The sequence below is a fragment of the Mya arenaria genome, chromosome 4 (assembly GCF_026914265.1).
Source record: "Mya arenaria isolate MELC-2E11 chromosome 4, ASM2691426v1".
In the NCBI taxonomy this organism is placed as follows: domain Eukaryota; kingdom Metazoa; phylum Mollusca; class Bivalvia; order Myida; family Myidae; genus Mya; species Mya arenaria.
Window position 1 is genome coordinate 6,815,124 of NC_069125.1, and position 15,300 is coordinate 6,830,423.

Consider the following 15,300-nt stretch of genomic DNA (forward strand, 5'->3'; position numbering starts at 1 on the left):
CGAAAGGCAATATTTTGCTTAAAATGAAGACTTAAAACAAAGATAAGCTTTCTTTTTCTACATGAGTTTAAATGAAACAAAGGGAAGTTTATGCCGCTTAAACAGTCCCGTCTCGGTTTTATTACTGGAGTTTGATTAGATGATTAGTTTCTTTAAACACTTTGACAAACCTGTTTCCAAAATAATGTTTTGACATCAGGCAGCGGTTTTGCGAATAGTTTAGACGAAGTGTTTAAAAAAACTAAACTCTCAATCAAACTCTGGTAAAATATAGAATGTGGGGCTTTGTAAACGGCGTAGACTGCGCTATGTTTCATTTAAAGTGGTAAAAATTAGTAAAGTTATTTTTGTTTAAAGTCTTCATTCGAAGCAAAATAGTGCCTTCCTACGTAGTATTTATGACGCATTTATAACGCGGTATACACCAACTGGACAACGTGATATTTACAAACAGGCACAGGGGATTTGTGAAGGCCCAAATTGCAACACCTCGGCCAATATCCAACAGAATTGCCGGAGATGGTCGAGTTTTCTCTTTTAAAATAAAATAAAATGTTTTGCTCATAAACTTGTAAAGTTTTGTCCTCACAATCACTATCGTAACTAGAAAATTGCAGTGTAATTAGTTTACTAGCTTTTAGTATGGTGGCATATAACTGCCGTAAGTTAACCTGTTAACGTCCGCGAATTGTTTCGTTTTAACCACTAAATTTTCGCGATAAATAACTAGTTATCATGTCGCGAAACTTTTATGGTAAGATAAATATCTTTTGACTAAAAACTGGCTAAAAAGTGCCCAGAACTGCCACCATTTACTTTTTTAGCTGTACAACATTAACAGGTTAACTAGTTATGGTTTGCAAATTCCACATAATGGGTTAACTGGTTGACTAGATAAGATTCGTGTTACCACTTATCTATAAATGCATTTTTTGCTTTTAGCAGTAACTGGTTGTCTTGTTATGATTTGCGAATTCCACTAAGTAAGTAACTTACTAAATGGTTAACTAGATAAGATTCGTGTTACCAGTTACCTGTAAATGCATTCCAGATTCAGGCGCTAACAGGTTATCTAGTTATGGTTTGCGAGTTCCACTTAGTAAGTAACATAACAACTGCATAACTAGATAAGATTCGTGTAAACAATTTTACAGAGGGTTCTAAACGCCAAACGTTGTACAAATGCCTTGAAGTTGTCACTTCATGGATAGCTAGGCAGAGTTCCACTAATTATTTAGCGACACATTCGTATTATGAAGTATTTTCTCAAGTTATACAACCAGTGTGGCAACCAGTGTGGAGATATCACGTGGTTTGTGTCGTCACATTCGGTTATTACAAGAAGCAAAAGTCATCTTGATTCAGATATGATTATCGCTGCAAGTTCGTCATTTCATATCGATTTTTACAAAACAAAGCGGAGGCTTAGGTGAAAATACACTTTACTCGGTAACTGAGTGATAAAATTAACATTTTTTATTTTTCTCAAAAATCTAATTCTAATACCAAGAATGTAAAAAAAAATGTTTATTATATATAAGCGAAAAGCAGATTACGTTTTGGGTCCAAAAATATGTTTATGTATAAATTCACCATGTTTGTCTTTGAAACGGAAGTCTTTAAATGTATATTCTATCCACAGGGTATATACATACCCACACATGAGGCTCATATACTATAGAAATATATAATGTTTGTGTTTTTATTACGAAAAGCAAAAACTATTTGGCTATAGCGAAAAGCAGTTTTGGAGGTACAATCACAAACCTCTCTCCTTCTTGCCATGCGCCCAAATAAAACATGTTATCCAATAGATGCTTGCAAAAAAAACCCCAGTAGATATGAACATTGACTATGTTTTAAACCAATAAAAAGACATATATATGAGAAATTATCATCACAATTATACTGCTTAGTATATCACCCAGGAAATCCCAACAACTCGTTGCATGTTATTCATTAGCGCGTCTGTGTTTTTTTTTTACAAAAGTTGAGTTATACGTATGCTTAAGTTAAATAAACATTTTGTTCTGTTCTAAGTATTAGTATTAATAAAACTAAAATTGACTGATTAAAAAATAAAACAATACAATTTGAATATTCATATGTAAAATTACATAAACAAGCTCAGTAGCCAAACGTTTAAACATAAAAGTCAACACCTCAAAGACTTGATTTATGCTCCGAACATTTTTTTTATTAAAAACAACAACCGTGAAAGGCCTATAATTTCAAAATTACTGCAGTCAGAGTTATGGATCCCGTGCAGTGCACTTCTCCTCAACGGTGCCTTTTATTTATGTTGATGTATTTATGTAACTCACCTTGAAAGCACTTTAAGTTAAACACGATTTCCAGATAAGTATTATTTTCCGCATGAAGTGCTAATCCACACATAATAGCTCATGCCGTGAATGATAAGTAGAATTACATTGAAACCAACCATGCAAGTAATGTAACGGTCCGCTGTAGGCGGCGGATATGCATTCATAGTATAACATTCCGTTATGGACGGAAGAACGTTCATAGTACGTATGGTTGGTAATATGTAAATAAGCAAAGCCCGGGCTCTGTGTGTATTAAGAATTTACTGTATATAAAGACCAGTGGACCTCTTCAGGGTCGAGCACGCATTTCCCTGAACCGGGGGTCTGTTGTTGTTTGTTTGACGTCGCACGTTACAATACCATGAACCAACACGTGTTTTGCATTTCGATCATACATGCCTTAAACGAAAAGATTTTCTTCAGTAATAAAATACTGCGAAAACAACAACAACAACAATAACAGGCAATTGCTCCGATTAAACATGTCCGTAGATCCGAAAAAATCACATTTGCTGATGATGTTTCCCTCCACAAAAAGCTCGAAAAACATTTCGCCAATATTATCCTGTTCAAACTATACGATGGATACATCTTCACCCTCAGTTGGCTTCTCATTGAAGCGCATAATCTGCTCTTATAAGGATTATATAGTATAATACAGAATGATGACATACTGCCCAATGACTGAAAGATGTGTAAACTAATACATGATTTTGTAGAACAGTGCCTGATGTAATTATGTTTATACTATCATCCATGCATTTATCCACACTATATATATCTGTATTAAGCAAACATGAAAGTTTGTGTTCAGTGTCATACAATCGCCAATCAAATGTGCACAACTTGCTGTAACTGGATAAGACCAAACTGGTCTGTTAATCACAGCACTTCAGGGGCGGGTCCAGGAATTGTCGTCAGAGGGGCGTAACTAAGGTGGAAGCCTTAAGTAACATGCGCCCGTCCCCCAGAACCGATATTTCATGTGGTTAAAAAATTGCAAGGAGGACTTGAGGTTTCTATGATCAAAACATAACAGCACCCTGTCCATTTTCTGTAGCACCCTGTCCTATTCAAAAGCTTGCCAAAACCCTATGACACGGTACTTAATTGTTATTCTAATGTGTTTATTAATAGTTGATTATCATCTGTTTTCAAACAAGACAAAAAAGATGTATAAGAATAAAACACGTATATTTAAATATGATGAAATGTTTATTAACATGCTTTTTTTTATGAACGCATCTCACAGAATGGATAGAAATTAACCAGAACCCACAATCCATTAGTCATATCAGCCTGGGACCAATATACATCTTACTTCCAGTATCAGCGGATAATAGTTACGTTTAGCCGATATTTTGCCAATTTACTAAGACAATATTTTCATAACACTCGATAGCGCGGCAAATCGTTTCAAAATCGACCTTTCAAAACACAGATAAAATTCACTATGAGAATGATCTCTGTGGATGAAAGTTGGAGTGATGGCGATGATTTTTTGCTTTGCAAAGAAGTTGAAAAGTGTAAGACCTAATAGAAGAAGTCTTACCGTAACGTACTAAAGTAAACACGGGTCTTGCCCAAGTACTGTACGTCTGTAGTCCACATAAGATGATATTGATAAGTCCGTCACATAGCTTAATCACTAAAATATAGCCCTTCAGTCCTTTGATATTGTTAAAAAATTAACAAAAAAATAACTTTATTAATAAAATGACATTTCAATGAATTTCTAAGAGTATAACTTGAAAAAATATTATATATATATATATAAAATAAAGTAAACCTGGGAGGAAAAGTGCGCCCAGTGTGGGGCTCGAACCGACATCCACCGGAACACTAGCATGGCGCTCTAACCAACTGAGCTAACCGGGCGGCAGGTTCTAGCCCACACACACTACACTCCTCCCCCATTAACCTTAATGTCGACGGAGGCACTCCTGCCGTTTACCGCTGCCACCAGTAAAGTAAACCTGGGAGGAAAAGTGCTCCCAATGTGGGGCTCGAAGCCACGACCGCTGGAACACTAGCATGGCACTCTAACCAACTGAGCTAACAGGGCGGCTGGTTCTAGCCCACACACACTACACTCCTCCCCCCATTAATCTTAATGAATGACAGAGGCACTCCTGTTAATACAATCATAACACTTCAGCCATGGCCCAAATGTTCCGATTGTTTTAAAATTGTGCCCTGAAGCCTTGCAGGTGCCCTTCATGTATATATCGTTATGTTTTGACAGAATGAAATAAAGAAAAGCCGTCAAACTCATAATTATTCGTTGGATATTTATTTTTTGTGTTTGGAACTAATATAAAATAACATAATCTGGTAATATATCTTGTTTTTATGATATTTTATAGACGCAATATGCTTTAACCCGGAATCCCGATCAGAAGAACTACCCACTTTGTACAAAACAATTTCTACGTGAAGGATTTGCCATAGCAATAATCGTAAAAAGAATCTGTCAACGTACAATTATTTGGACTAGGCTCTCTAACCAACTGAGCTAACCGGGCGACTGGTTCTAAGCCCACACACACTACACTCCCAGGGCTTTTTCTATATTGTGGGTCTGTCTATTGGACCCATTCCCAAAGCAAAATATAAGATATTTTTCCCAATCTTCAGAAAAAAATCCCAATCCAAAAAAAAAAAAAAAAATTTATTTTATTTTTTGAAATTCTTTTTACCTGTACTGGTTCATTTTCAACATCCTAATAAATTATGTGATGTGAAGTTTTTTTGGTAATTGAACTCAGAAATCATTGATTTTCATCACATTCAGAGATCTGAAATATGTTATTGATATTTCAGCCATTGAGGGTCTTTTAAAGGGAAAAAAAACTAATATTAAATCATTTCCTAATTCGCAGGAGACTCGACAGCTTTTTCTTTTAACTGTAAAATTTCCCAATTTCGGAATTTTCACGACACACAAATTTCCCAAAATGTCTAGGGTCTTTAGTTTCCCAAAATGGGCAGAAAAAGCCCTGACTTTTCCCCCCATTAACCTTTAAGACTGACGGAGGCACTCCTGCCGTTTACCGCTGCCACCAGTAAAGTAAACCTGGGAGGATAAGTGCGCCCGGTGTTGGGCTTGACCCCATGACCGCCGGAAAACTATCACTGCGCTCTTACCAACTGAGCTAACCTGGCGGCTGATTCTAGCCCACACACACTACACTCCTCCCCTCTTTAACGTTTAAGGCCAACGGAAGCACTCCTGGTGTTTACCGCTGCCACCAGTAAAGTAAATTAACCTGCAAGGAAAAGTGCACCCGGTGTGGGGCTTGACCCCACGACCGCCGGAACACTAGCACGGCGCTCTAACCAACTGAGCAAACCAGGCAGCTTGTTCTAACCCACACACACTACAAAAAATAGACAAGGTTCCCGTGTCCAGAAATCCCAAAAGCTAATGTCTCCGATCATAGCATGAAACTGTTTGTTGATTACCAAACTGTTAAATTGTAATAAAGTACCATTGCTGGTTAAAAATTGTTTGAAAAATAACATCAGAAGCAGCCAAAAAATGCTGACAATTCTTGTTTTAAAAGCTTAAATTTTGCTATTAAACTAAGTAATGAGTAATGCAAATATTTTTGATATCGTTCGCCTTTCGAACTACTATGAAATTGAAAAAAACCCACATCAAAATGCTTTATTATAAACTTTATTCGCATTCAACAACCACATTCTTTTCACAAGGAATTGATATATAGTGTATTGTAACCGCAACCGTTGCTTACCAACACATAAATTTCCGGGAAAATTGTTTAAGAATGTTATTGGGGTAAAATAATGGATTTATGGGGCCCGGTGTGTGTGTGTGTTTTTGTTTTTTAGCTCTACTGGCCATTATGCGATGGTAATGTGTACGTCGTATGTGCAGCCGTGCGTCAGTGTGTCTGTAAACAATTGCTTGTGAACACGATACAGTCTTCAGTTTTGATTGTATCTAGATGAAACTTGTACAGTATTTACTAAATACTATTTAGATATCCATCAGAGCTCCGTTCCTTTCGAAAGGAGATTATGGCCCTTGAAATTATAAAAAAATGCTTTTTTTTAGCCAAGTCTACATGTATAGCAAAGTCTAGGATTGAAGAGAGACAACTTGTTTTTTGGTTGTGCAGTTGGTTTTATGTTGTACTCTCCCTTGCCTTTGTTGAAAGAGATCAAAATTACAGTTTAAAGGGGTTGGTTGATCTTTAGCTCTATTGGCCAAAGGCCATTTTTAGCTCTATTGGTCAAAGACCAGAAGTGTCTGTCGTTCGTGCATCCATCTAAACACAATTGCTTGTGAATGTTTGTTCACATTATGCCCCTGGGGTCATTACTGGCCACGCCCCCGGTTCACAGGTTTGGTATACTTAAATTGGGAAATGTTTGAAAATCTTTTTGTCTGAAATTTGTCTGAAACCGCTAGGCAGACCCTTGGTATTTTGAACAAGGTATAATTTAGTGGTACGTTACCATGGTTGTTCAAATTATGCCCCTGGGGTCAATACTGGACCTGCCTTGGGGGTCACAAGTTTCCTAGAGACTTATTTAAGTATTTTTTTTCAAAATACTCTTGTTTCAAACCACATGGCTCATACCTTTGATATTTGTTGTGGAGCATCATATGATGACCGTCTAGCAAAACAGTTGAGATTATGCCCCTGGGGCCAAAGCTTGCCCCACCCCTTTTGACCTACTTTTTTATTTTTAAAGCTACAGCAATGACATTTGGACCATGTGTACAGATTTGCAAACGAGCATCAATGTTGTCCTCAGATGACCTTGACTGTGACCTTTTGACCTACTTTCTTATTTTTGAAGCTACAACAATAAAATTTGGACCATGTGTACAGTTGTGCAAACGAGCATCAATGTTGTCCTCAGATGACCTTGACTGTGACCTTTTGACCTACTTTCGTATTTTTGAAGCTACAGCAATGAAGTTTGGATCTTGTGTACTGTTTTGTAAACAAATATTTATTTTGTACTTTGACGACCTTGTTTGTGACCTCTTGACCTTTCTTATTTTTGAAGCTAATGCAATAAAATTTAGACCATGTGTACAGTATTGCAAACAAGTATCAATGTTGTTCTCGGATGACCTTGACTGTGACCTTTAGACCTACTCTCTTAATTTTGAAGCTACAGCAGTGAAATTTTGACCATGAGTACAGTTTTGAAAACAAATATTTTTTTTTTCCTCAGATGACCTTGACTTGGCACATATTAAAATAGTTCATGCAACTTATCTGCTTACAGCACTTTCTGTCCTCAGATGTTGAACGCGCAACATTTTCAGCTAACCCAAACACAAAATGTTTATTGCCTGTTACCAATACATACATGCTCTGGATTGAAAATGACCACAAGAGCCTTGCCAGTAGAGCATAAGCCCTCATGGGCCTCTTGTTTAAAATGGGGGTGACTGGCTCAACCAGCGCCTGGACCGATGAGGTTCCAAAGTTTTAGAAGCCCTGATCATAAGGGTTGTAAACAAAATTCGTACATGCTTTTCAAATGCTGTCTTGCATGTTTTAGAAATAGCCTGTATTTATTTTATTAACATCAGTAAAAGCAAAAAAAACAATATTTTATAAGTAAAATAACCCGGTTATTTTTTCCCCAAGTTTTTTACTTATATTGTGCTTAGGCACAGGCAGTAAAATAATTTTGAATGTACCTCATTCAGCTAGTGAAACATTTTGGAGGTGGTACAAAAGCATGACCATGTACAACAATATACCCCATGTAAATCATAGTAGGAATTGAAAGTGGATTTTATGGTGAGCTGCAAAACAAAAGAAAGTAACCGTAAACAATGCATTTGAATTTGTTACAAGGAGTAAACAAAGAGAGGACGGGGGCTCCCCCTCCCCTACCCTTTCCACCTTTTTACAGGTCTTAAAACATGCAATGATAGTTGAAATATGTGAAATCAATTTAAACCATCAGCTATATGTTTGATTTTTTTTACATTATATAAATACAATTACTGCAAGCAATATAAATACCGGCTTGTATCTTATATTATTGACCTAGATGATTATAAATAAAAAAAAAGGTAGATAGAGTTTAAAAAGTTGAAAAAAACATTAAGGACATATTATAAAATAGTTTTAAACTTTTCAGATGAACAAGATGTTGAAGAGGTGTTGAAAAATGGAACCGAGATTGCTGCAAGTGATACAAGTAATGCAGAGGGTTCGGTTCAACTGATTTCAACTTTAGTCAAGCGCAAAAGGGGGAAGGATGATCTTTGTTCAGAACTTGAGGATGATGGTCTGCCTGACAACCTGGAGAAAATAGTGGGATTCAAACCCTTAAAACAACATTGCAAGAACAAAACCAGTGAAATGGTCTCAGCTAAAAATGTAGATCAATTTCAACTTGTTGATCAATCTGAAATATCATCAGATATTTTTGTTGAATGCACAACAAGACCTAAGAGATTGAAAAAATCGGTTGAAAGTGAAAACACTAAAGATGATGCAGCTAAAACAGCTACAACTGCCTGTTCAAACAATATTATTCATGAAAAAGATGCTGAGTCAGAAGCACTGGTTACATGTAGTAAAGGTTCACATATAGCCATAACTTCTTCCTGTTTGAAAGATAATGAAAAGGAATCATGTGAAACAGACTTTGCTGAAGAATTTACTGAAAATGATCTCTCTGTAGTAGCAACACTGGAGAAAACTCTGGAAAGTCCATTATCCAGTTTTCGCCCAGGGTATTTGTGGGTTTCTGATCTGACACGACAAAATTGGTGCGAACAGCAGTTGTACTACTCCTTTACTGTGCCAGGACTTGTCGAGGAAAAGCCTGTGATGACAGAGGGAACGAACTTGCACCTGGAAAGAGGTCTGCTTGCATGTCAGCTTAAAACTTTTTGTTTACCCCTCTTAAAGAAGGAGTGAGGCATAATAGAATTGCCTTTTTCCTTTGTCCGTTTGTCTATTTTTTCTTCTATCCAAAACTTACCGGAGTGATGAAAATTTCTAGCAAGGTCACGCAGCATGTGAAATTGTGCACCTTGGGTTTAGTGTGTTGTTTGGCCAATTTAGTGCCGAGTTATGGCCCTTAATTCAGTTAATTTTTGTTGTGTTGGCCTTAAAGCGGACTACAGCAGGAAATTGTATAAAACTTTGATAAGTTGCCCACATGTAATCTATAGGCTAGTTGGCAAATTTAAATAATCTGTTAATATTAATTTTTGGATAAATATTGACCTACATGTATCAACTGGGAGTAGGATTTGTTATTGGTCTTAGCTATCAATAAATATTTTGGCCAACCTTAACCAAACCAAAGACTTAAGGCTAAATCTTAACCAGTTTTATACAATTGTCTGCAGGCTTGCTTAACCAACATTCGGATATCATCAGTACTCAGGTTGTATCATTGTACAATGTGTTGTTTTTTTTCAGACCAATAAGCATATGAAATTACCGTAGGCCGTTTTACGAAAGCAAAAAAAAAACACCACTACGGTACTTTTTTCTCAAATGTGTAAAGGAAATTTCCAAATCTTGTTTTAAAAAAAAAAGAAGTTGATTTTGATTTAAGTGCAACATCAATGGCCTGTAAGTCGACTTCATACATCAAAGAAAAGAGAAAATGACTGGGGCATTCTGAAAAAGCAGGCTCATGACCTGGCAAACCATTCATACAAATACTGTTTTTTGCATTGGTTTCACTTTAATCAGCCAATTAAATTGTAACTTTAAATTATGTTTGCATGAATAATGCGGTGACAAACCCTTTGAAGATTTGTTGCTGCTGAGGTGAGACTGTTTCTTCAACTACAAAATGCAAAATAGCATTGTGATCTTTGTTTCACTGATTGACATGCAGATGACCTTGTTTATTTGCAAACAATAGTAATAATATATGGGTTTTTTATCTTTCAGAGCTTGCTGTGCATGATGTTGTCAATGTTCGAGTGACGTCTAACGAGGACATCTGGGGGATTAAAGTCCTCAATCTCATCAACTCCCTACAGGGATTTCTAAACGGCGGAACCGTTGCCAGGGAAATACCAATATTTGGCGCTCCATTCAATGAAGGTGTTTTTATTGTTGGCCTTATTGATGAGCTACGGTTTGATCCGGAAATGTATCTGATGGAACTTTGGGAGCTAAAGACAAGGAAGCGAAAAAGTATGCCATCGAAAGCACAGTGTGTTCAACATAGGCTGCAGGTTATGTTATATAAGAAACTTTTTGATGATTTAGTGAAAGGTAACCTTGCAAAGGAAACAGTCGCAAAACACCTTCGTTTGGATTTGAAGAAAACTTTCGGAGATGATGTTGTCAAACAAGTAACTATCAACTTCTTGACAAGTAAAGATTTGTCAGAATTAATGGATGTGTTGTTCTCAAAGGTTCAATGTTTAACCTGTATTCAGGAAATCGGTGTCGAATATGTTCACCAGGACTCAAAAGGCACAATCGGAATGTGTAGAGAGTCATACAGTGATGAAGAGCTAGAAAAACTGTACAAAGAGTACCTGAAGTTTTGGCGGGGTGAACGATGTTCGACAGGTGTTGACATTGAAGATGCATGGAAATGTCAGTCATGTGACTTTGCAGACATCTGTGATTGGAGGAAAAAGAAGGCTGAAGAGTACTCGAAAAAGAATATAGTTTGATTTTGGGTATCAGATTAAGTTAAATGGAATACCAAGCATGCTTTGTATTCAGAAGTCATCCTGGTTGTCCATCTGTCTGTGCAATTCTTACCACCCTTGTGACTCATATGATACATCTGCAATTAAACATCCTAAATTTTCATTTGCTGGAGCACAAAGATCTTACAACGAGCTATGGAGACCATCAATTTTAACTGTCTGTTTGTTAAGACTATATTATTTTTCAAACTTGGTGCTATCATAGAATGATTTTATTGGACGACTTTGTTTAAACTGATTGTATATGCAGATTGTAACATTTTGTTCTTTTACGTATATACTGTTTAAGTGTTATGACAGTGAGTGAGTGTACATATGTGACGTCAGCATAAAAATTAGTCCTCGAGATAACGAAACTTCGCAACATTCTAAAAACAAACAATGTTTAACTGAACCAAAAATATCGGAAAAAAGTTTGACATAACTGGAACATTGAGATAACAGAGTTCGACATAGCAAGTTTCGAGTGTATGAGATTTATTTTCATAAAATATTTTAACAAATCTAGGATTGCTTGCCTAAAAGGCTCGATTATTTGCACAAGGATGAGTGTTTATTATTACTCTACAGGACTCATTATTTTGCTATGACTTTACATATAAAAATAATATTTTAAAATATCTATTTCTTGATGGAGTTGTTAAAAATGATAATGTTTTCTAAACTGTTCAAAGATATTCAAGCAGTCTGCATTTTTATAATGTAAATATTATTTTCGGTACTCTTTTAAACATAATTATGAACATTTCATCGTTATCGTTGATAAATATTATTAGTACTTTTGTATGATGTACCTTTTATATACTGTAGGAATCACGTATTGTTAGTATAAATTTAATATATTAAATTGTTAATTAAATTCTTCATTCTCGTTTGAAACATGAAACATTTTAATTTGATAAAACGCCTGTTTTTACATAAATACATATTCAATGGCGTTGTACAAATAGATATAGTAAATGTAAAAGCAAGTTACATGTAATAGAAGCAATGTACATTATATTGCTAAACTGGTATTAGTTAAAAAGTAAGGAGCAATCTGAATAAATTCTCGTTTGGGCTGCAGTACAAATTATTTGATTATTAGACATTTGCACTTGTATTACTCTCAGTCTGGCTCAAAAGTTTATATTCAGGTGTATTCGAGATTTGTTTTACAACACTTGAATGACTAAAAAAAAGAGAAAAAGTTTAAACAAAAAATGTTATGTGGAGGGCTGTTTCTAAACAAGTTCCGATGTAATTGAAATGTATAATTAAAATGTAGGTTTAAATGTAGGTTTCTGCCACAACGGTGAAAACTGTCGCAAGTAAATATTATTTGCTTTGTGCAATAAAACACATCAAAAGCACTTTAAAAATAGCGAATGGATATATATATATATTGTTTGGTTTAATATAAGAAATATAACAGACAACTTCGGGCCATATAACTTGATAAGAACTGGTCAGTCAGTCCCCAAGAATGAATGGACCGCGTCCTTATGATATAATATGACCCTCAGGGGCATGTAATATTTCTTTAATATATATTTTATATAAAAAAATATATATCTAATGGTTCAATTATGTAACGTAATCTCTGCTGTTAATCTTATTTCCACGCATTTTACGTGTAATGCAGACAATAATCAGCATAAAAGGCATTTTTTAATCTTTGTACTGTACAGTTAATGGCGTGCCAGATTTTGCATTACAGCCAATAATTGCCTATATGGAAAGGGAGTAAAAACAGAAGTTACTTTATATAAAAATAAAAATAGTTCTTAAGATCTGTAACTTCTCTGAATACCAGATTTGTGTTTGAAGGGATAAAGGTTATATAATAATAATAGGCAAAATGCGGTTAAAAGTTGATGGAAATCAAACTATTAAAGCGTATCTGTTTGTTAAATGGGCACATCTTTGGGTTTTCATAAGCATCTTAAACTTTCCACAAAATAAGACTGTAACCTAATTTGATGCCTTGCATCTCTATTGGACTAGTTTATTGTACAAAAATTGTGAAACAATAACTTCTTTTACGTTATTTTTGTCTAGATGGAAAAATCTGACATGAGAGCTCATGCATAAGCTGGTTGTCATAGGCAAAATATCATAAAACAAGTCAAGGGAGGCCATTCTTACAAATACAATTTTTTTACAGTATTGCAGATGTTACTCCCCTTGCTACGTATGATTTACTGTAAAAGATAATTGGTTATTACAACATTTATATATATATATAAAATACTGGATGGATGATGATACCTACGTTCAGGTTCAATTATTATATAATATGATATCATAATTAAACAAGAGCTGTCACAGTATGTGACAAATGCCCCTGAATGTGATATTGACCTATGAACAAGGTCAGTACATGAAAATTAAAGATCAAACACTGACCTTTGATGTATGCATGTGGAACTTGCATACAACACACAATCTTCATATGCCAAACACATGTGCCAAGTTTTTGTTGTAAATCTGTCATACGCATGACAAAATTACAGCCGGGTTATGACATCTATGTACATATATGCAGCATTTCATAATAATATAAAGCAAAGAATGCTTATGAACAAGTGAAATAATTATAAAAACACTGATTACCTGTCATTGATGTTTTGAAACACCACATGAGACCCATGCATGGTCACTGTAGTATGTCAGTGTTGTTGTTGGTCTTCTGCTAACTAACCCTGAGATACAGATATGGTCAAGACAAGAACCTAATACATGGGTCAGTGAGTGAGAATACTGGTGAAATCCTTTTTCTATGAGCGCCTGGCATATTCGAGGCATTGGACGGGCTATCGCATTTTGGTTGAAATCACCAGTAATAACAATTGATGGTTGACTTTCTTTGATCTGTATCTGGTTTATTTGATCTAGCAGGACAGTTTCCAGGTGCACATTCTTCTTTCCTGATGTGGGTGAGTTGTTCACTGCTATCACATAAATTGTGTCCTTTGATGTCATTACAAGTTGACACGTAAGGGTTTGTAGTAAATGGTCTGAATAAGAAGCTGACTTGGTACACTGAGTAAATGCATTTTTTTTAACAAGTACAGCAACTCCACCTCCTCCATCACTTACACTGAGCTTGTCAGATTCGCAAAATGTATAAATGAGCTTCAAAGTCAGTGAAATCAGGGTTTCTGTTAAAACAATTCTATCAGTGCTCAAAGCAATCAGGTCATTAATGAGGTCTTGTTTATGACATGAAAATGACCTGAAATCATAGTACCGTGGCATATTTCTGTTGTATGCTTGACAACAATACAGAGTTGGTCTTGCAAATGTGACATTCCCTTTACGTGCCAAATACATATGGCAAGTTATTTTAAATTGCCTTAGAACATAAAAAAAATACCACCAGCATTCCATTGTTAATAAACACCTAAGTGTGACCTTGACCTTAGAGGTAGGGACATGGGTATTGCACGTGACACGTCGTCTTGGTATGTCGAACACATGTGGCAAGTTATTTTAAAATCTGTCCATATACGAAAAAAGTTACAGCCCGGACATGACAACCTATACTCTATGTCCTTATATGCAGCATTCCATTGTTAATAAACACCTAAGTGTGACCTTGACCTAAGAGGTAGGGACACGGGTCTTGCACACGACACATGGTCTTGGTATGTCAAACACAAGTGGCAAGTCATTTAAAAATATGTCCATACAAGAGAAAGTTACAGCCCGGACACGACAACCTATACTCTATGTCCTCATATGTAGCATTCCATTGTGAATAAACACTAGGAGTGACCTTGACCTTAGAGGTAGGGACGCGGGTCTTAAATGCGACACGTCGTCTTGGTATATCGAACACATGTGGCAAGTCATTTTAAAATCTGTCCATACAAGAGAAAGTTACAGCCTGGACGCGACAACCTATACTCTATCTCCGTCTATGCAGCATTCCATTGTGAATAAACACTGTGTGACCTTGACCTTAGAGGTGGGCGGGTGTTAGATAATCATATATATATATTAAATCACGTCCTATTGAAATGTCATAAAATAAACTAGACAATTTACAAAATTTTAAGTGGCACATTACTTCCTAGCATGGCCAAATTCATTGAAATACATTGGAAATGCCTGTACAGTGAGCAAGAATACTGGATTTTAGGTAAACCAGGTCCAAAATTTCCCAGTTTGTTTTTTGCTGGTCATATTCATTGAAAATAGTATGGATCAGGGTCTTGAATTGAAAAGCTTTCATCACTCCTTATCCATGCTTGGAATTGGATGTCTCGTACTACAAACTGAATTTTC

At 35.8% G+C, this 15,300-nt stretch overlaps 1 protein-coding gene across 2 annotated transcripts; it reads left to right on the forward strand.

The window, feature by feature from the left end:
- Positions 1-3,721: 3,721 nt before the first annotated feature.
- On the forward strand, positions 3,722-12,648 carry LOC128232060 (exonuclease V-like). Of its 2 annotated transcripts, none has more exons than XM_052945399.1 (3): positions 3,722-3,853; positions 8,469-9,200; positions 10,250-12,648. In XM_052945399.1, exons 1-3 carry the CDS (start codon positions 3,781-3,783, stop codon positions 10,987-10,989), a joined length of 1,545 nt encoding a protein of 514 aa, XP_052801359.1. In that variant the 5' UTR covers positions 3,722-3,780; the 3' UTR covers positions 10,990-12,648. The 2 variants fall into 2 exon arrangements, with proteins under 2 accessions (XP_052801359.1, XP_052801360.1); XM_052945400.1 differs by having other exon boundaries at positions 3,824-3,919.
- The last annotated feature ends 2,652 nt before the right edge of the window (positions 12,649-15,300 follow it).